The sequence below is a fragment of the Molossus molossus genome, unplaced genomic scaffold (genome assembly GCF_014108415.1).
Source record: "Molossus molossus isolate mMolMol1 unplaced genomic scaffold, mMolMol1.p scaffold_m16_p_2, whole genome shotgun sequence".
Classification (NCBI taxonomy): Eukaryota; Metazoa; Chordata; class Mammalia; order Chiroptera; family Molossidae; genus Molossus; species Molossus molossus.
This window is the reverse complement of record NW_023425355.1, coordinates 54,670,214-54,693,311: the sequence shown is the minus strand read 5'-3', so window position 1 is coordinate 54,693,311 and position 23,098 is coordinate 54,670,214. Positions and strand designations below refer to the sequence as shown.

The window sequence follows — 23,098 nt, the reverse complement described above, 5'->3', positions numbered from 1 at the left end:
TACCCTCGCCAACACTTGTTGTTTAATGATTTGTTGATGGCAGCCGTCTGACAGGTATGAGGTGATAACTCATTGTTGTTTTAATTTGCTTCTCTCTGATGATTAGTGATGTTGATCATTTCTTCATATGTCTCTTGGCCATTTGTATGTCTTGTTTGGAGAGGTATCTATTTATCTCCTCTGCCCATTTTTTTTTTTTTATCCTCACCCGAGGACATTTTTCCATTTTTTGTTCAGGTAGAGTGGGAGGGAGAGAGAGGAACAGAGAGAGAGAGAGAGAGAAACATCGATGCGAAAGGAACACATCGAGTGGCTGCCACCCGCACAACCGACCAGGGCCAGGGACAAACTGCAACCGAGGTATGCGCCCTTAGCGGGAACTGGACCCGGGTCTCTCAGGACCGCAGACCGACGCTCTAACCGCTGATCCAAACCGGCCAGGGCGCTCCTCTGCCCATTTTTTAATTGCGTTTTTTGTCATCCTTCTGTTGAGGTGTATGAGTACTCAATATATTTTGGAAATTAACCCCTTATCTAATGTATTGTTGGCAATTATGCTCTCCCATACAGTCGATTTCCTTTCTATTTTGATGGTTGTTTCTTTTGTTGTGCAAAATCTTTTTAGTTTGATATGTTCTATCAGTGAAAATTCTGTTCCATGTGATGTCTGAAAGTTTGGTGCCAAAATTTTCTTCTAGGATTTTTATGAGTTTTCGAGTCACATTTAAGTCTTTTATCCATTTTGAGTTTATTCTTGTGTATGGTGTAAGTTGATGGTCTAGTTTCATTTTTTTGCATGTAGCTGTCCAATTTTCCCAACACCATTTATTAAAGAGGCTGCCTTTACTCCATTGTATGCTCTTGCCACCTTTGTCAAATATTAATTGAGCATAATGTCTTGGGTCTATTTCTGGGTTCTCTGTTGTGTTCAACTGGTCTATTGTTGCCTGTTTTCTAAGGTTGTACATTTGACTGGAGATGGAGACGTATAACATGAGATCCTCTGCCTCCTTAGTCTCACTCATCCTCTTGGTTGCTTGTCAAATGACCAGAGACACATTAAAAAGAAAACCTCAAGCCAATGACTTTGTTCTTGAACAGATTATGGGACATTTAACCTATTTGACTACATTATCTTGAATGTTTTTGGTATTTTGTTTTTGGACCAGTTTGATAAGGGTTATTCAGCCTAGAAGCATCTTAGTGTGTTGGTTCTCTCGTATTCCTTTTACTGCCTCCTTTGCCTAAGTTGTTGCTTTATTCAAAGTTTCTTTACTACAGACTAGTTATGAAGTTGTTATTCTCTACTTTGAAAGAGATGGTAGCAGTTGTTCTCAAACATTGTTTACTTTTTACAGTCATATTTTTATTTTGTTAGGTGCATTTCTGTCTTTTGGTTCTCTGATAGTTCTTGCTTTGAGCTGTGCAGTTTTTTTTGCAAAGTACTTCATAGAAATAGTCTAGTATAGGTTTTGATTAGCCTATTTTAGTTCCTTTGGGCTGCTATAATTAAATTCCAACTGACTGGGTGACTTATAAACAACAGAAAGGTATTCTCTTAGTTCTGGAGGCTGGAAATTCAAATCAGGGTGCTAGCATGCTTGAAATCTGGTGAAGGGCCTCAGTTATAGACTGGTGGCTTCTTGCTATATTCTCGTATGATAGAAGGTTCAAGAAAACTCTTTTTTAAGGGCATTAATCACCTCACAAAGGTCTCTACTTTCTAATATCATCACATTAGGCATTAGAATTTTAGCATATGAATTTGGAGGTCGGGGGGCACCACAAACATTCTGACCTTAGTATAACCTGCTTCTAAGTAATTGCAGATGCTGAATCATGTCCTTTTGTTTAAAACATGATTTTTCTTTGTCTCATAAGGTCCATTCTGTCAGGAATATTATGATTGAAGCTATCATTCTGTTTTCTTGTCTGAAATGTACAGGCTGGATGGACATCTTGTCCAGTTATGTTTACAATATTACCTTAGTCTTTTTTTTCTGTTAAGAATCTCAATTTGGCCTGTTCCTAAAACAGCCATTGTCAGGTTAATCATATCTTTTGCCTGTAGTTGCAGTCACTTGATCTAATATACTGGCCATCTTGTCCATCTTTGGGGAAACTACATTTACTTTTCAGTGCACTTTTCTTTATAGGTGTATCATCCAAAAGGTGTGAATTCTCTTCAAGGGTAGGGAAAGCATTTTCTTAATCTCTGTATCACAAACACCTGGCACAGTGTGGATAATTATTTAATGTTTATTTAAATGAATGGATCCATGCCATTACAGACCTGCCATGTTCTTATTTTTTCACTTGTTCCCTTCTAATATGGTTCCCTATTTGTTCCTCAAAAGGCATTGTGTGTATGTGTAATTTTTTATCTATTCCTTAATGTATTCCTGGTGATAGAGCTAGGGAGCTAGGCCTATGATTTCTCTCAAGATCACATGACTGTCAATACTTGGGCTGGATGACAGCCTTTCTGAGATGCTTGAGCACAAGAGTGCCTATGTTCTACCGCAGCTGCCATTAGAAGAAAAAGTTTGGACACTTCAAGCTTACTGGTTGTTACTAGAGTATCACTGTGTATGAAATAGTTTAACAGTTACTTAGCAAATTTCTAAAGTTAAAAAAAATTTTTTTCTTAATTCTTAGTTGGATAATTTTTTCCATCTTATGTAGCAAAGGTCATTCTAATTGATTGGAGTAACTATTGGCACCTGAGACATTGAATAGAAAATTCATAAGCCAGTTTTTCATTTGTGGAAGATGCAGAGGTTGATATCTATCATAACTAGAAGTACATACCTTTTCAAAATTACTTCTTTAAATAGCACCTAGAAAGAAATTGTTAGTTGATAGTACATATCATTGATAGAATAGCCTTGCTAGAGTACCATTAAATAAAACATAATGTCAGTGGTTTGCATTGTAGCACATTGAAAATAGAATTTTTTAAATTTATTTTTATTATTTTTTTTTGGTATGTGCCTCTAGCAGGAACCAAACCCAGGTCTCTCTGGTCCACAGGCCGACGCTCCAACCGCTGAGCCAAACTGGCCAAGGCGAAAATTTTTAAGAAATGTGTATGAAACACATTTTCATGTAACATGTTGTTCTTATACCTTATTCACAAGCTTTGTATCTGTAACTTAACGGGTAATTATAAGTCAGCCATTTTTTTCCCCAAAATTATATTAATGTATCTTTTTCCTCTCTGAGAGAACATTCATTTTAGTGATTGAATTTTTATATTCAATAAATGTGGGAGCAGTTACAAGGTTGGGGGACTTACGAGACCATACTTTCATAATCTATTTTTTTTTTTTATCCTCACCCGAGGACATTTTTCCATTTTTTGTACAGATAGAGTGGGAGGGAGAGAGAGGAAGGGAGAGAGAGAGAGAAACATCGACGTGAAGGGACACATCGAGTAGCTGCCACCCGCACGACCAACCAGAGCCGGGGACAAACTGCAACCGAATTATGTGCCCTTAGCGGGAATCGAACCTGGGTCTCTCCGGACCACAGGCCGACGCTCTAACTGCTGAGCCAAACTGGCCAGGGCTCATAATCTATTTTTTATGATACAGCAGTGTGGAGGCATTTTTCAGCTTTATTTAGGCATAATGCACATACAATGAACTACATATTTAAAGTATACAATTAGAGTTTTAACATATGTATACACATATGTGAAAACATCACCACAGTCTAAATAATGCACATTTATATCACTCCCCTCCCCAATTTCTTCTTGCCCCTTTGTATTTTATTTCCCCTAAGCTCCCCCTGTCCCGCTTTCCAGGCACTCACTGATCTGCTTTCTGTCACTAGAGATTAGTTTGCATTTTCTAGAATTCTTTTATAAATGGAATCATATAGTGAGTTCTTTCCTTGTGTGCTTTACTTCACAGTTATTTTGTGATTATCCGTACTGTTGCGTGTATTGATAGTTCGTGTCTATTACATATAGTACAGTTATATTGTATTACAATTTGTCCATTTACATGTTGATGGGCATTTAATAGTGTCCTATTATAAATCTTCTATGAATATTTGTGTACAAGTCTTTGTGTGGACAAAGAAATTTATTTCTCTCAAGTAAATACCTAGGAATGAAATGGCTGGGTCCTATGGCAGGTGTAAGTTTAACTTTTAAGGAAACTGCCAGTTTTACAAAGTAGTTGTGCCATTTTACATTTTATATTTCCACCAGCAGCATTTAAATTTCCAGTTGATATTTTGGAGTCGTTTTTACATTCATATGGCATACTTTTGGAGGGTACAGGAGAGGCAAAAATATTTAGAAGTTTTCTTCCCAAAACTTTAGGTAAACATCACTTTGGAGAATTTATGAAAATCTGGAGCTCTTTCCAGTAAGACATGATCACTTGTTAGTCCTTTTTTGCTTAGTATTAGAAATGGAAGAAAATGTGATCTGGGGGGTGGGGAGCTGGGGTTGGAAGGAGAGTGTCAATGGGGGGAAAAGGGGAAACATCTGTAACAAAAATAAATTAAACAATAATAAATAAAAATAAACAGGAAAGAAAAAAAAAAGAGGCAAGAGCCCTGGCTGGGTAGCTCAGTTGGTTCTTGTGCCATCCTGATGCACCAACTTTGCAGGTTCAATCCCTGGTCTGGGCACATACAAGAATCAATCAATGGCCGCTGTGGCTCTAGTGGATTGAGTGTTGTCCCGTGCACTGAGAGATACTGGTTCGATTCCCGGACAGGGCACATGCCTGGGTTGTGAGCTCTATTCCCCAGTGGTGGATACGCAGGAGGCAGCTGATCAATGTTTCTTCCTTATGTTGATGTTTCTCTCTCTCTCCCTTCTTTTCTCTAAAAAAAAAATCAATGAAAACATATTTAAGAATCAACTAATGAACGCATAAATAAGTGGAACAACAAATCAAACTCTTAATAAAAAATAAATATTCTATATATAAAAAGAGGAAAGAAATACTTTTTGTATTTGTAGAATTTGGTTTTCTAGGTGAATGCTAAGATACAACAGGTCCTCGAATAACATGGTTTTCCTTAACATCATTTGGTTATAATGCTGATGAGATGCTGCAGGAACTTAATGCTTATTTACATCAATTAACCTGTGGTAAAATTGGGTTTGTTATATGGCATTTTGGTTTAAGTTGTAAAATATTGACAATATTATATGAGGACTTACTGTACTGTGAATTAGACATTAGTTTTATAGCATTTAATATAATTAAGTGTAGAGTTAATAGAAGTATTTCTGGAAATCTCTTATAAAATAGATTATATAAGAATTTTCTTTGAAAAATCTAAGTCATCCATAAGGTGCAGTGTTTAGACCTGACATCTCTCCCTAATTTCAACACACTTGTTCTTTTTTCCTCCATCATTGGAAGAAATTAGTGTTTATTTGTTTGCCCCAATGAAGTGGTTAGCTTGCATTTAGGGACTACATCTAATGAAAAATATGTAATTTAAAATACTAATATTTCATTCAGCTTGATGTATAACGCATGTGTGAATTGATATAAATTGAGGGAACAGCAGATTAATATCTCACTCTGGGTCATACGCATACATTTTATTGAGAGGAATGGTGGGTGGAATTCCTTATATCACTTAAATTATTTTTCTTTTTGCTGTGTGTAAATAGTTGCATTCTTATAAATTAAATGCACATATGATATGACTACATTATAATATAATTATGGTAACAGCTGAAGCTGAATAGATAGAAGTTATATACATATTAAGAGTAGGGTGGCTGATAGGAACATTTGTTAAGTCAATGTCCATGGACCCTTTTTAGCTTACCATAGGAGATTAGTAAGGATAAGTAGCCATCATTAGCACCTATTCAGTGCTTCTTCCCTTCTTTTTTCTGCTCTGCCTAGATCTTCTTCTCTCTTTGCTTGTGTTATCTACATTCCCTTTTATGTCCCCAACTCCTTGGTGTTCTCTCATCTCTTTAGTATCAGAAGTATACCTATTTTCCCTTTAGAATGCTACCAAAACCCATAAACATAAGTCAGTTGTACAGTTATATTTTGTAGCTTTGTTGTGTATATAAGATAAACTACAAAGTGATTCTAAAAATGATGGTCTCCTTTCATGAACTCTTTATCAACGTTCCAAATAACTTCTGCATAAAACATTTAAAAAAACTCTTTAGTTGCTTAACTTATAAAATGCATTGTTTGATTTTCATATTTTGCTAAGAGTTAAAAATGTGGATCCCTCTCATTAGCCTGATTAATCAAGACCTAATGAGACAGTGTGGCATAGAAGAAAGTTTACTTGAGTTAGTGTCATAGGTCCTGGGCTCCAGCCCAGCCTTGTCATTAACCCACTTTGTAATCCTGGGCAAGTAACATTTCTTATGTGTAAAATGTGGGGAATAGACTTATAAGGATTTCCCCCTGGGGCAGGGGAAGCAAACTTGTAAAAGTTGTTTTTTAAAACATTTTTATCTTGTTACATAAGTTGTCCCTGAAATTTAATGGCTTTACTAGAAATGATGTATAATCACTTTTGAATTTTGTATATCTCATCTGTTGCAGGATGCTTTAATCTGGATCCCAATAGAGTTTTGGATGTCATTTTAGAAGTTTTTGAATGCAGGCCAGAACATGATGACTTCTTTATATCTTTATTAGAATCTTACATGAGTATGTGTGAACCGCAAACACTGTGTCATATTCTTGGGTTCAAATTCAAGTTTTACCAGGTAAAAAAAAAAATGTGTGTGTGTATCTGTATCTCTATCTCTGTCTAGAGGTTAAATATCATGATTTTATATGTACAGTTTAATTTGAATTTTATTTGTAAATGATTAGTTTCAGCTCAGCCATTCTAACAGGAAATAGATAAATGGATAGCTAACAATGAGCTGTAATAAGTACTGTATTAATAATATTAATTATGTGGTATGAAAGCCTAGAGGAAAGCATAATAAATGTTTTGCCTTGGGAGAGATGAAGTCAGGGGAGAATTTATAGATATACACTTTTTAAAACCTGGTTCTTGAAAGTGAGTAGGAGTTTGTTGACAGTTGTCTGTGCAGAAGTAACAAATAGTGCGATAGTGAAGATGTGACATTATGATTGTACATAACAGATTGAAGAAATAGTATATAGTCAGATGTGGCTAGATTGTAAGATGTGGGGAAGAGACAGGAAGTGAAGGTGAAAAGGAAGGTACACTTTTGATTGTCAAGGACCTTGAATACTGTGTTGTTAGAATTTTATTGTACAGACAGTGACCATTGGATGACTTTCACTTAAACCACTACAATAGTTATCTAGTAAATCTGTGCCTCTGATTATTTCTCTTTCAATCCATCTTTCACGTTATTACTGCTGTTACAGTCTAGAAGAAATGTAATTAACACACTGCTCAGAAACATTTGCCTGCAGGGTGAACCATGTTCAAACTTTTAAACATGGCAGAAAAGGCTGTTTACAATCTAGCCCCATTCTTTCTTTCCAGCCTCATCTTTAGTGATTTTCCCCCAAAATCTGATATTCTAGCCATATTAAAGTACTAGTCATTTTTGGAACTTAGGTATAGACATTGCTATGTATAGACAGACCTTTGTTTACATGCAGTTCCTTATAACAAGAAAACTACTCTTACACAACCGTCTTACCTGTCTTTTCTTAAATCTTGTGAACTCCTATTTATTCTTTAAGATCAAGTGCTGCTTGCTCTATAAAGGCTTAGTTGATACTTCACTCATGCAGAATTAGTCACTTCTTGATCTTTATTTTCATAAAACTTGACATAGGACTTCTAGCACTTATCAGGTTATATTAGAATAAACTATGTATGTCTCATTTGCCAGATTGTGAGTCATTTAGGGCAGGGTTTATGTTTTACTAATTTCTTTGGATTAATTTACTGCTTAGTCTATATTAAATGCTCACTAATTGTAAATGAGTGTTCTATTTCTTGATAGCATGAAGGATTTTAATGTAATAAGACCTCCATTATCCTTTTGGTATAGCTTTCTTAATTTATCTGCTTGCTTGGGGTTACTCAGCTAGCCAAGAAATCCTCATTTATTGAGTGTTTATGATATGCTGTTGCTTTGCTAGGCACTGAGGATTCTCTGGTGGAGCATGTCTGTCCCTGTCCTCTGGAGCTCAAGTTCAGAATAGTAAGACGATTTCTTTTAGGATTCTCAAATAATATACTACCTATTGCCTTTGCTTAAGCATCTTTTATTTTTCATAATCTGGGATGCTCCAGAATAGAAATCATATCAGAACTTAAAGCATATAGCTTTCTGATATCAAACAAGACACATGGCAGGGTTTTAGGGCAAGAGTACTTCACCTTTGTTAAAAAATGAGTGATGGTAGCTGTTCCTGTTCCTAACAAAAGCCAGGGAGTCTACTCTTAGTACAGGGGAGGAGAAGTTCAAGTATTTCATCACATTTTAAGAGGTACCACGATAGTTCAACCAGTGTGGTTCAGTGATTGAGCATCGACCCATGTACCAAGAGATCGCCAGTTCATTTCCTGGTCAGGACACATGTCTAGGTTGTGGGCCCTATCCCCAGTGGGGAGCATGCAGGAGGTGGCCAATCAATGTTCTCTCATTGATGTTTCTCTCTCTCTCTCTCCCTTTCACTTCCTCTCTCAAATCAATAAAGGAAAAAATAAAATAAGAAGTACCATGATAGCTTTGACTTTGAGAACATGAAACCAACTGTTAAAGTGACAGGGTAACTGAAATTTAACTTGGGCATGATTAATTAGAATATAGGTTAGGGTGTTGGAGACTGTAGGTTTCAGAGCATAGTGCAGTGAATAATGATAACCTATGGCATAACATCAAGTATTGTTACTTGAATGTGAGTTTTAGAATTAAATTTTTATATGAAAATATTTCTCATAATAGTAATACTTGAGCTGAATTAAAATATCCTGGGGGTTGACAGTGTTGAAATAATCCCTTATTTTTTTTATTTATTTTTAATTCTCACTCATGGATATTTTTCCATTGATTTTCAGATAGAGTTGGGAGGGAGGGAGGGAGAAAGAGAGAAACATTGATGTGAGACAGACACATCGATTGGTTGCCTCCCGCTTGACCTCAACCAGGGCTGGGGATCAAATCGCAGCCAAGGTACGTGTCCTTGACCAGAATTGATCCCGTGACTCTGATCTGTGGGTTGACCGCTCTAACCGCTAAGCCAAACCGACCAGGGTGGAATAATCCTTTTTAAAATAGATAATGGGCCTTTTTATTATATAAGAACTACCCAACAAAGAAACATTTGATTTAGAAGTAACCTGTTATTAGAAAGAGTAACCCTCATATTGCTCTGTATGAAACCATTACCTTGTTTCTATTGCCTGAACTATCTTGTTGTGAGAATCTATAGTCTTAAGGACCACTAAGGGCAGGGAAAGAAACGTCAAGGTTTTTAGGTAATTTGTGGTCTGGGAGGTAAAGTAAGGAAAGCCATGGAAATTAAGAACCACTTAGAGAATGTAACTCTGGGAATGGGCTCCTGGGCATGTATGGTCACCTTGTCCTACTCCACCCTCCCTTCTTTCCATCACTACCTGATAACATTCACTCCTGCCTGCAACCCATATTTTTACCAGTTGGGACTTATTTGGGTTAACAGGCTGTGCAAAATCTCCCCCCACACCCACAATGCTAAGATTTGTAGGCAGAGCTAATTATTTCTGCTGTGAAGTCAGTGAGAATGATTTTATTCTAGATTCAACCTGTGATCAGCTATATTGGATGCTTTGACTTGGAAATGTGGTAAGAGATATAAGCAGTTTTAGAGCATATCATCATTTTGGAAAATTGGACAGGTATATCTGCTTGATTTCCCTAACAGGGGTTACTGTGAAAGGAGTATGAGGGACAGTACAAAGGACAGGCAGAATGGAGTAATAGAAAGTGTGAGGGTACCAAAAGACAAACTTGACTGGAGTTGTCTTGCCACAGGAAAGAGGAGGGAGATGAAGACTTGCCCATATCATAGCTCCTTGATTTGTGAATTAAAAATACAGTAGTAGTAATAGTGGTACCATGGTTAGGTGCTATTATAATCCAAATACATTCATTTAAGAAATATTGATTGGACACCTTTTTATGTGCTAGGTAATGTTCTAGTTGCTGGGGCTACATCTGTAAACAAATGGAAATTCTTGCCTTTATGATGCCAACATTCTAAGTAAATTATATGATATGTTAGAAGTTGAACAGTGAGATGGGTCAAAAACAATATAGAGCAGGATAAGGAAGATTGGGAGTGCTGTAGTTGCAGGTTGCAATTTTAAATAGAATAGGGAGAGTAGACCTTATTGAGAAGATGAGGTTTAAGCACAGAAATGAGGGATGTGAGGGTGTAAATTGTACAGATACCTGGAGAAGAATATTCAGACAAAGAGAATAGCCAAAGCAAAGAAAGGTCTCAATGTGTAAGCATGCTGATGTGTTGAAGAACAGCAGGGAGACCAGTGTGGCTGGATCAGAGTGATTGAGTGGGAGAGTGGTAGGAGATGAGGTCAGAGATGAGGGACTATATCAGATCACAGAGAGCTAGTACAAAATTTTTGACTTTGATGCTGGGTGAAGCCAGTGGAGGAATCTGAGTTAGGAGAATGATGTGATCTGACTTAGTTTTTTTCATTTTGTTTCTTTTTACTTTTTCACTTTCTTATGAACATTTCAAACATGTAGGAAAAAGTATGTAATATACTAGATACCCATAACTTCATTATCTAGACGTAAGTTTTTTAATATGTTGGTATACTTTTTTGGAAATACTAATTTATGTTACAGATATCATGAATGCTTATTCCTAAATATGTTAGTTTGTACTTTTTAAAAGTAAGGGCATTTTTTTTATTTAACCATGATACCAATTTCATACCTAAATAGATTGCTGTCATATAATAAACCCAGACCATATTTATATTTCCCAAATTGTCCTCCACACAAATGCATTTTACAGCTTATTTGGTCAAATGATGATCTGGTTAAAGACCACACATTGTATTTAATGGTTAGGATTCTTTTAGATTAGAATATCTCCCATTGCAGGGATGGGGAACGTCTGGCCTGTGGGCCATATAAGGTCTGCGAAATCAATACCAGGTAACATCACATGCCTCACCAAATTTGCCTGACCAAATATAGCAGGCTAATTTTTTTTTTTTTATCCTCACCCGAGGACACTTTTCCATTTTTTGTTCAGGTAGAGCGGGAGGGAGAGAGAGGAACAGAGAGAGAGAGAGAAACATCAATGTGAAAGGGACACATCGAGTGACTGCCACCCGCACGACCGACCAGGGCCGGGGACAAACTGCAACCGAGGTACGCACCCTTAGCGGGAACCGAACCCGGGCCTCTCAGGACCGCAGGCCGACGCTCTAACCGCTGAGCCAAACCGGCCAGGGCTAGCAGGCTAATTTTTAAGTTGACAATGTTGTGTGGCCTGCAAATGATGTTATAAATACACAAATTGCCCTTGGCAGAAAAAAGGTTTCCTACCCCTGCATGGATCGACTTATTGAAGAGACTATTTCTGTAGAAGATTCCACCTTTTGAATTTATCTAATTGCTTTTTCATGGTTGGATTAATTTGTTTTTTGTTTTTCTTTTTTTTTTTTTTGTCCCCTGTCTTTTATACTTGGAGTTAGGTCTAAAGGCTTGATTTGACTATGTTCAGGTAAAATATTTAATGGCAAAAATACTTCATGGGTTGTACATTATGTTTTATATTGTATAACATCTAATATCTGTCTGACTTTTAATGTTATAGTAAGTTGATGACATTCTGATTCTTCCATTATACAATGGTCCTTCCTCCCTTGTCAGCAGGTTATCTGCAGTTTGATTCTTTGTACCATTTGAACACCCACTTTTTCATCAACCTTACAGTGGTTTAGAACACATGGGTAATCCTTTCATGAGTCAGTTAATTCCTTACGGTTTCAAATTCTTGATTTACTAATTTTATCATGCCTTGTAAATTTATTAGCTGTTATTATTCTATAAAGAAGAGTTGTCCCTTATCAACTTGAGTTGTTTGGTTACCCTGAAATACAGTTCCTACTGGAAAGGCAGGACAAATGCTTTAATCTTTTTCTATTAATTACTTGAGAAAGTGAGTTTTTTTAGTAGCCACCTCTAATGATGGCATGAACAGTGTGTGTAAGAGAGAGACAACAAACAAAAAGAAAGAGTGTGCATTTGTATTTTGACTTAAGTTCTTTTTTTTTTTTAATCCTCACCTGAGGAGATTTTTCCATTTTTTGTTCAGATAAAGTGGGAGGGAGAGAGAGGAAGAGAGAGAAACATCGACGTGAAAGGGACACATCGAGTGGCTGCCACCCGCACAACCCAACCAGGGCCGGGGATGAACTGCAACCGAGGTATGTGCCCTTAGCGGGAGTCAAACCCGGGACTCTCTGGTCCGCAGGCTGACGCTCTAACCGCTGAGCCAAATTGGCCAGGGCTGTTTTGACTTAAGTTTTTAAAGAATTGATATGGAAGTTGGTGGGATTCTGAATATATTTTGAAGATGGAGCCAATTGTATTTACTGATGGATTAGGTACAGAATGTGAGAGAGTAGAGTTAAGGGGTTTTTTTTTTGGCTTGAGAAGCTAGAAAGATGGTGTTATCAACTGAGGGCAAATTTCAGGTGAAATGGATTTGGAGCATTGTTGGTGGGAATTAGGAATTAAGTTTTGACATGTTAAGTTTGAGATAACCTGTTAGATAATCCTAGTGGAGATGTTGAGTAAGTAACTGGATGTATGGGCCTGGTGTTCCAGAGAAAAGTCTGGGCTAGAATAGAAATGTGGGTGCCAAAAGTGTGTAGATGATATTTAAAGTTGTGATACTGGATGAAATCATCAGGGGTTGGCTAAACAGAGATAATAGAGGAGATCCAAGGGCTAAGCCTTTGGGCACTTCAATGTTAAAGGGCCTGGGAGGAGGGGAGGAACATATGAGGTAAGAGGGAAACAAAGAGAATATGGAATTTTGGAAGCTAAATGGAAGAAGGAATGATTAACTCTGTTAAATGCCTCTGGTAGGTCATCTAAGATGAGGACTAAAAATTAGTCATTTGATTTATCAGCAGTGAGGTCAAAACTAGCCATTTTGGTGGAGTTGGGGTACAGAATGGAGAAAGAGGAATTGGAGACAATGAGAATACACAACCCTATAAAGGGGTTGCTACAAAGATAGACAAATGGGGTTGGAGTGGTGGTAGTGGGGCTGTGGAGAGCTCAAGAGAGTTTTTTTTTAAGATGGGAAAGAGAAACACATTTGTATGCTAGTAGAAATGATTGAATGAAAGGAGGAAAACTGGTGATGCAGGAGAGAGGAAAGAATTATTAGAGTAGTGGTTTTGAGTAGGAAAGAGAAAATGGAGTTTATGGCAAGTAGTTGGATTGACTTTAAATAGGAGCATAGAGAATTCATCTGTAATATGTGGCAAAGCAGCATATATAGGTATAGTTGTTAGGTGGGTAGATATGATGGTGAGAGTTTATAAAAGTTCTATTGATTGGTCCAGGTTTCTCACTGAAATAGAAAGCAAGGTCATCAGCTGAAAGAGAGAATGAGAGGTGGTATTGTTGGAGAGAAGGTAGGAAATAGTTATACAGGAGAGTGGGAGAGTGAATGGACAATGGAAATAGAATAGGATTGGCATTTTGGAGGGGTTGTGGCTATTGGTAATATTAAAGTTTAGGATATGGAGTGAATGGCTGGGATAGGTAGAAGAGAAGATGTTTGGAAGAGAAGTTCAAGAAACCAAAAGACCAACAAGATGGAAGTATCATTTCCTTGTATCTGAAAATATGCAAAAATTAAGAAAGGAATAGAGTTGGAGAGGGTAACAGTGAATCAGAAGGGCAGTGCTAAATGAAGGGCAGTGATCCAGGGCTTCATAGATGGCAACAATAGGACACCACTGAAAATGGCAGAGCGGAGAACTTCAGAGTTCTGTCCATCCATAAAGCAAATAAGAAGCTGGCAAAAACTGTCAGTCAGCTTTTACAAAACTCTGGAATTTAGTAAAAATCATAAAACAACCAAAGGAAGCCCATGATGAAGAAAGAGCTACTGCTTTGTGATAAGAGACAACTGTGACATTTTAAATTGCCTGCCTACTATCCATTACACCCAGATAGACGGGAGCCATGAAGATAGAAGCCTGCACTCCTAGTGAAGATTGCTAATGCCAGAATATGCAAAGAATTGTTTTCAAAGAACTATGGGTTCGACCTGTCTGGCTGCTCCCTGAAGGACCGGGGCAAGGGCCTGTCTTTGTTTTGCCTTGCTGGGAGCATCCCCAGGGCTGGGGTGGCTTTTGCCCAAACCATTTTGGCTTTAGCAGCTATTTGCTTTAGTTGTCTGGAGCAAGAAACAACTGTTGGAAAATCAATAGAGAGACTGAAAGCTTGGGAAGGAAGAAGCTGAATAGGAGATATGTTGGGGGAATAATAGCTTTTAAAAAGCAGATGAATATACCGGGTAATAGGGAAAAAAAGGCCATGTACGTACTCAGAAATGTATGCATGCTCAGAAGAGGGCTGGGACAATCCTAAGCTGTTTCTTTTGGCTGGCCCTCAACTCAGGTTCTGCACAAATAGGAAGTGAAGACTAAGGCAGAGTTATTAAATGGCCTGGCCAACTACTGAGTAGTGCTCTAACACACACACACACAGCCAATATGCAAAGAGTTGAAGAGCATTTTTTTTCTGGGCCTTTGGACCTCTAAGAAAACTTAAAACACTAGCTGACCACTAAGCTAACAACTTAGATCTCAGTGGCCATACATGACAATAATACAGACTTTACATGAGTTTAGAAAAGTCACTAAACAATCAAGAGAAAAACAATAACCTACAATAAGCAGCATCAATAAACCCCAGAGAGGGTGCAGAATCTGATTTTCAGAGGTGCTCCATAATATTCAAAATGTCCAGTTTTCAATGAGAAATAATGAGGTGTATAAAGAAACAAAATACAGTGGGACCTCGGTTTTCAAACTTCATTAATTCTGGAAGGCTGTTCAAAAATTGAATAATTTTTTTCCTATTACAAATAATGTAAATTGAATTAATCCACTTCAGACCCCCCAAATGATTCTGTTTTCTTTCTTATATATAGTACATATCTAATGTACTGTTTATTCTACAAATAAATACTTTAAAAACAAAAAGGACATGAAATACAAATGAAAATTTATCAAAAATGAAATGAAATGTACAGTACGAAATGAAATTTTAATAATAAGCAGCAACAAAAGCAAAGCACAAAAATATTCACAGCACAGTTTCCTGAGATGTTAACTACGTGAAGTTTAGCAGTAGACTGACTCATACTCGCACATTCTCTCCTTTGTTGCTGAAGAGATGTGTGACTGATCATACATAAATGAGCATGAAGGGATTGTCGAGTTGAGAAGCGAATTGTTTAAGGTGGGAGATTTTCGAGAACCAAGGTTTGACTGTATGACTCATTCACAAGAAAAAATAAATAGAAACTATACCTGAGGAAGTCCAGGCAGTGGACTTAGTAAGAACAGTAATTTAAATAAAGTTATTTAAATAAATAGAACAACAATTTAAATCAAAAGCACTGTCTCATAAGATAATAATCAATCAATAAATAGTTATAATGAAGAAACCAGACAAATTATGGGATAAAAAAGTACAATAACTGAAATGAAAAATTCACTAGAGGGGTACAAGAGGAGATTTGAGAAGGCTAAAGAAATAGTCAGCCACCTTGATAAGTCAATTGATGTTATCCATTCTGAAGAGCAGAAAGAGGAACAAATGGAGAAAAATGAACAGAGCCCATGAGACCTATAGGAACCCATTAAGTGTACCAATATGTGCATTATGAGTGCCAGAGGCAGAAGAGAAAGAGAGGGATGGAAAGTAATTTGAAAAAATAATGGTTGAAAGATATGAAACTACACATCTAAGAAGCTCTACAAACACCAAGCAGTAAAAACTCGAGAGATTCACATGGACACACATTATAGTCAAATTGCTGAAAGCCAAAGACAAAGAGAATTTTAAAACTAACAAAGTAGATGTGGCCCATTGCATACAAGAGATCCTCCAAAAGATTAATAGCTGATTTCTCTTAGGAAGACAGTATGGTGGCATATATGCTGAAAGAATAAAACTGTCAACCAAGAATTCTTGGTATATTCAGAAAAACTATGCTTCAAAAATGAGAGATTATGATATTCTAAGATAAACAAATAAAAGCTGGGGGAATTCATCATTAGTAGACTTGCCCTAAAACAAATGCTAAAAGGAGTCCTTCAGGCTGAAATGAAAGGTCACTAAACAATAACTTGAAGCCATATGAAGAAATAAAGAACACTAGTTAAAGTAACTATAAGTAAATATAAAAGCCAATGTTGTATTTTTTGGTTTGTAGCTCTTTTTTTCCCTATATGATTTAAAAGACAAAGGAATAAAACAATAATTATAAATTTAATTGATACAAAGTGTAACGATATAAAAGAGGTAGGGATAGAGATGTATAGGTGCAGAGTTTTTATATGCTATTGAAACTAAATTGGTATTAATTCAAACTAGGTTATTATAAGTTTAAAATGTTAGTTATAATAATACCCTAGGTAACCACTAAGAAAATAACTAAAAAATAAAAGGCAAAGAGAAGAAAATCAAAATGGTATACTACCAGTAAAATCAAACACAAATGAAGTCAGTAATAGGGGAAATGAGGAAAAAAACCTAATATAAGACATAGAAAACTTAGCAAAAGGGTAGAAGTCCTTCCTTGTCAATGATTACTTTAAATATAAACAGATTAAACATTAATGTAAAGGCAGAGTTCAGCAGAAGGTATAAAACGCATTATCCAACTATATGCTATCTGTAAGAGACTCATTTTAGATCCAAAGATGCAAATATGTTGAAAGTAAAAGTGTGGAAATACCTATCTGGTGCAAATAGTATCCAGGAGAGAGCTGGGGTGACTATTCTAATATCAGACAAAATAGACTATATGGTAACATTTTTTACATTAGACAAAGGGCATTATATATTGATAAAAGTGTCAACCCATCAAGAAGATACAGCAGTTATAAACAAATGTACACCAAATAGAACCTCAAAATATGTTAAGCAAACAATAGAGTTGAAGGGAGAAATAAACAGTTTTACTAATATTTTGGACATTTCTATGCCCTACTCTCATAGGACAATGAGACAGAAGATAATAAGCAAATAGAGCACTTGAACAGCACTATAAACCAACTAGACGTAACACACACACCCCACACCCCCATCCAGTGATAATAGATTACATATTCTTCTCAAGTGTACATGGAACATTTTCTAAGTTAGATCCTATCAGAGACCACAAAACATATCGCAATGAATTTAAAACATTGAAATCATTAAAAACAACTTCTTTGACAACAGATGAATGAAAACAGATCTCAGCAATTGTGTAGGATAGTGAGTGATAGGAAATTAAGAGCTGGGTGGACTAGAGAGGTTGAAGGGAGAGTAGTCTGAATACAACTATAAAAAGCAAAGATGACTCTCATACCCCACCTCTGGGCCTAGTAGTTATTAGGGGATCTGGGGAAAATAACCACCACTTGACTGGGTTGCAGTGGGTGTAGTGTTCCTAGGGAGTGCTAGGCTCTGAGCATGAAGGCGGAGGGAACAGTTAGAGGAGAGGTAGGGGGTTTTGCTGGGAATGGATCATAAATTCCAGAGGATTCCATGGAACATTTTCAAGAATGTGGAAATGTGGGATAGTACAGAACAGGGATTATGCAGAGCAATATGAGGATCAGAGTGTGGAGCTGATGCTTGGCCTGGTAGTTGGGACTTCTGGTAGTGGCTCATTTAAACAGAAGTAATTGGGAATAATAAAAGTATTCCTGATGAATTTAAGTCAGGTAGTTAGCTTTTGTGGGTTTACTCTAAAATCCTAATCATCTTTTGTTTTTGTTGGATAATGTCTTAATACTAAATAACCCTTTATAAACATTTAGAATTAAACTATTGTTAAATTTAAAATGTGTCTTTTTAAAAAAACTACAGGGAAACAGAGCCGTCTTTATATGCTATCTATTGGTTTGGTTAACTTCACTTGCTATGTGCATAATACCTATCACAATTGTAGGGGGAGCCTTACTTACAAAGATCTCATTTTCAGTGTTGAGTAGAAGCAGGCCATGTATTGTCACTGTTTGCTTTAAAAAAAAGTGTTTTATTGATTTTTTTTTTTTTTTTTTTAGAGAGGAAGGGATCCGGAGAGAGAGATAGAAACACAGATCAGCTGCCTCCTGCACACCCCCTATTGGGGATTGAGCCCAAAACCTGGGCATGTGCCCTCACCTGGAATCAAACTAGCAATCTCTTGGTACATGGGACAAAGCTCAATCCACTGAGCCACACTGGCTGAGCTCACTGTTTACTTTTTATTTACATTTGGCCATTTAGTAATTGCCAGTTGTCCTCACTTCATTCTTCCATTAATCTGACTCCAAGCATTTTAAAAATTAGGGAAAAAGTCTGGATAGCATTCAGAGATTCTTCTGTCTCTTTGTAGGGTCCACTGGACTGGCCTGGAATTGGCCATCCCACATGTTATTCATTTATTTAATTTATTTATTTACTGTTGATTTATCCATGTGCAGTATGTGTAGATACCTGTTTTTGAGAAGAAATCAGTTGACAAGCACATACACTTAGCACAAAACCCAAGAAATAAGAGACTAGGGAGAATAGTATAAAGCAGACGCAGTTGGTTCTGTAGTTTCAAGTTTGTCAGTCTTGTTTCTATGTTTCCACCAAGAACTACTTGAAACAAAAAGCAAGTTAAGAAAATGCACATAAACAAATTCAAACTAAATATTACGCAGTATAAAATCTTCCTATTCTGTTTAATTTTTAGGTTTTATTGAAGTATTAGCATGCATTGTAAAGTGTGTCCATTTTCAAAACTACTCTCTGTGTTCATCAAAAGATGTTCCAATGTGAAAAGGGATATCAACATAAATATGTTTGTCCCAAATTCATCTGCTGTGTATTCCCAGGAAGAGCAGATGAAGCTTATTGTTGAAACTTATTTGATCTAATTTTTCTTCAATATTGGTAGATAAAGAATACTTTAGTTGTACTTTATGTACTAAGTAGAAACTTTTCTTTTGTTTTTTAAGGAACCAAATGGAGAGACTCCTTCATCTTTATACAGAGTTGCAGCAGTGCTTCTACAAGTTAATCTTATTGATTTAGATGATCTTTATGTACACGTAAGTCAAGTGGGCTGCTAAGAATTTTTGGTTGTCCATCCCAGGGGTGGGCAAGAGGAGTAGGCAGCCATATAATGCACTCCAAGATTGTTCCTAGGCTCTCAAGTCTTAATTTTTGAAGCCCTAATATTATTATTAGTTTGTATGTATAAACTGAATGACTTTAATTCTTTTACAAACTGTGGAAATGGAATACCTTTTCTCACCCTTACAGAGTTCAAGGTTGACGTTGAAGTTCTTAATTGTTATCAAGGAATATTTCATGGGGAGAGAGGCCAAGTTCTAAGCAATGTGGCTTTAGGCTTCTCTATTTATTATATACAAATTATAGGAAATATGGGATTACCTAGATAGTTCTTTCTTCTCCCCAAAATGTTAATTTTTGGCATTCAGGATGAATGGGAAAGTCTTTACATATTTTTTAATGGCTTTTCTTGTGTTTTTAATGGGTAATAAATGACTGGTATTGTGTTTTTACTGCTGGATCCAGGATGTAGAAGAGTATGTATGTAATTTTGATTTGTTGAGAGTGTCAGTTTGAAAAAACTAGGTTTTTAGTGTAGAACTTTCTGTTTTATTAGATTGTACATTAGGATATCTATGAACTTAAACCAGTCAAAAAATGCCTTGGAGCTCACTTTCTAACTTTCTTGGCTGTCATTATGTACTGTGGTTGCAGAGTTGAGTAAAACTTGATCTCTGACTTGGAAGCAATTATAGTCAAGCAAGAGAGAAAACATTTTGCATCATATAATAAGAACTTTATTGGAGGTATTTACATAGTGCTGTGGGAGCTCAGAATAGTGATCATTTCTGTTTGGGGCGTTTTGGAAGGCTTTTTCAAACTAGTGATGTTAAATAGGATTTTGATGATCAGTAGGTATTGACCATGCTTAAAAGGTGGGAAGCTTCATAGGTAGAATTAACTGAGCATAAAGGAAGGATATTTTAAAGGGCTTCCTTGATGTTAGGAGAACATCAAGAAGCTCAGAGTGGTTGGCCAAGGATGATATGTAGGAGTGATGAGTATGGACAAGTAGGATGGGACTAAACTGTGAAGGGCCTTAAGTGCTTAAGTAAGGTGTTTGGATTTTTTCTTGTTGGGAGTAGAGAGCCATTCAAGATTTAAAACAGAGGAATCTTGTACAAACTGTGAACATGGAAAAGTGGTCAGAAAAAAAGAGAATTTGAAGACATAGGTATAAATTTATAGTGTTGACTGGCAGGACAAATGGAAACTAAAAAAATGATGATAGATTTATTACTGATATGTTTGAGTTTAACAATACGTGCAGGTGGACTAAAGTGTTCCTGTTAAGGTGACAAAGATTTACAGACAGGATTAAAAACCAGTTTATTGTTTACATGAAACTTCTAAAATTTAGGGACAAAAAAAGTTTGAAAGTAAAAGTGTGGGAAAAATATACCAGGGACATTATTATAGTTAGACAAAATACACTTTTTTTTGGCGAAAAGAAATAGTCACTTCATAAAAATAAAGTTTTGTTCACTATGAAGATATAGCAGTTGTAACTTTATAAATACCTAATAACATTCTCAAAATACATAAAACTAGAAATTGAGAGGACTCTAAAGAAATGTACAGTTCACCCATTATAATGGTAAAAGATAAGGACCTATGGCAGATAAGTAGTTTGTGAGTGGGGAGCATAAAGAATGAGAAAAAGCCTCGTTTATCTCCTTGTACCAGTCCATAGTGACTTTTCTTCCACTCCCCTTTTGACTAATGGGATGAAGTCTACCATATGTAGTTTAATATTTCACTGTTTCCTTTTATTGTTTACTGATTCGTTACTTTGCATTGGACTTAGCTACTGAAATAGTTTATGCATTTCTAGGGGCAGGAACATTTCTTTTAAAGCTCACTATAGTGCCTAGTTAAAATTATTAAATAATGGTTTGTTGACTATATTTTTCTTTGTATGGGTTACTTTTTTTTTCTTTATTGATTTTGGAGAGAGAGGAAGGGAAAGTGAGAGAGAGAAACATTGATGGGGATTTGACCCACAACCTGGGTATGCTGTGACTGGTAATCAAACCTGCAACCTGTTGGTGCATGGCTTGATGCTCAACCACTGAGCTACACCAGCTAGGCTGTGTCGGTTATTTTATGAAATGTCTATATCACCCATCTTCCACTCATACAAGATGGTTGTAGTTGAGATACTTGATCCTTTTTCATAATGGAGGATTGACAGTACGCATATTACTTTTCTCATTTTATTTTATTTTTTTTTATCCTCACCCGAGGACATTTTTCCATTTTTTGTTCAGGTAGAGTGGGGGGGCGGGGGGGAGAGGAACAGAGAGAGAGAAACATTGACGTGAAAGGAACACATCGAGTGGCTGCCACCCGCACAACCGACCAGGGCCGGGGACAAACTGCAACCGAGGTACGCGCCCTTAGCGGGAACCGAACCCGGGTCTCTCAGGACCGCAGGCCGACGCTCTAACCGCTGAACCAAACCGGCCAGGGCAACTTTTCTCTTTTATAATAAACTAGAAACTAGTTTGTGAGTTAAGTCAAATAGATATCTAGAAAATGAAAAGTGGTATGTTAAGTTCATAATTTTTCTACTTGAGACTTTTTATTTAGAGGTATCAAATTTACCTTTATGTAATTTAGTAGCTCACCTGTCCCAAATTGGGTCCATATGCAGTACTTTATTTAATTTAGAGTTGGCCTTTAAAGGGAAAATGTATAATTTTAATGGAAGAGGCACATATTTTCTTGGGTAAACTAATAAATTCAATAGTAAACACTACTGTCGTAATATTATATTAATTTAGGACCTCTAACAGACAGGAGACATGAAACTCAAACTACTTTCTAATTTTAAAGGGTGAACAAAATTCAGGGACTTAACTCTGTCATATTTTAAGAACATAAAGGAGAGGAACTTATTTAGAAGGGAAATCATGGTCATGAGTAGGCTAGACTTCTTATTTACAGTTTTACCAATTGATAGTTAAGTGGTTTGCTTTTTATATGTGCAAATAGTATTAGCTGTTTTATGAAATTTTAATGAACAATTTTTAGCTTCTTCCAGCTGATAATTGCATTATGGATGAACATAAACGAGAAATTGTGGAAGCTAAGCAAATTGTTAGAAAACTTATGATGGTTGTATTGTTTTCCGAAAAAATTGATGAACGAGAGAAAGAAAAGGAAAAAGAAGAGGAGAAAGTGGAAAAGGTATATAGTTCATTCTAGTAAAATTAACATTGTTTTCTGGATTTAGAATTATGAAATTTAGCTAGTAGTTAATTAACTTATAGAAGAATAATTTTCTAATTTTGATTGTGGTGAAACATGGTTTTTGGAATACTAATTTACGAACGTGGTTTTGCTTTTAATTTGATTGGCACCTTCCCAAAGGAGGCTGCTATTTATTTAATATAAATTTCAAAATGATATTTTAAATAAAATCACAAACATATTGACTATATTTGTGCTATACATATTAATGTCTCTCAAGTCCTGAAGGGATTCTCACAAATGAATGGATTCTGGTTCCCCATGGCCCAATAAAACATTAAGTACAACTCAGTGTAATTCCAAGTCTGTAAACTGTCACACTGCATCTGCTAAATGAAAAAGCAAATCCGTTTGTTTTTTTCCAATAGCTAAAAACTTGATTGTACTTTGAGGAAAATACTGTTGCATTTCTTATGCATGAATGCCAACTGTTGTTAACATACATTGTTATGTTTAGCTCACTTTTTTAAATGAAAAAAAAATTAAGATTTATTGATATCCATATTC

General features: G+C 36.3%; 1 protein-coding gene across 17 annotated transcripts in view; it reads left to right on the top strand.

The window, feature by feature from the left end:
• Window positions 1-23,098, top strand: part of THOC2 (THO complex 2) — a 143,435-nt gene that overhangs the window by 55,384 nt on the left and 64,953 nt on the right. For all 17 annotated transcript variants that reach the window (XM_036270266.1, XM_036270257.1, XM_036270261.1 and 14 more), the window contains 3 exons: window positions 6,561-6,727; window positions 19,219-19,311; window positions 22,373-22,528. In XM_036270266.1, the coding sequence (XP_036126159.1) occupies window positions 6,561-6,727; window positions 19,219-19,311; window positions 22,373-22,528 (416 nt within the window). The remainder of the gene's footprint in view (window positions 1-6,560; window positions 6,728-19,218; window positions 19,312-22,372; window positions 22,529-23,098) is intronic.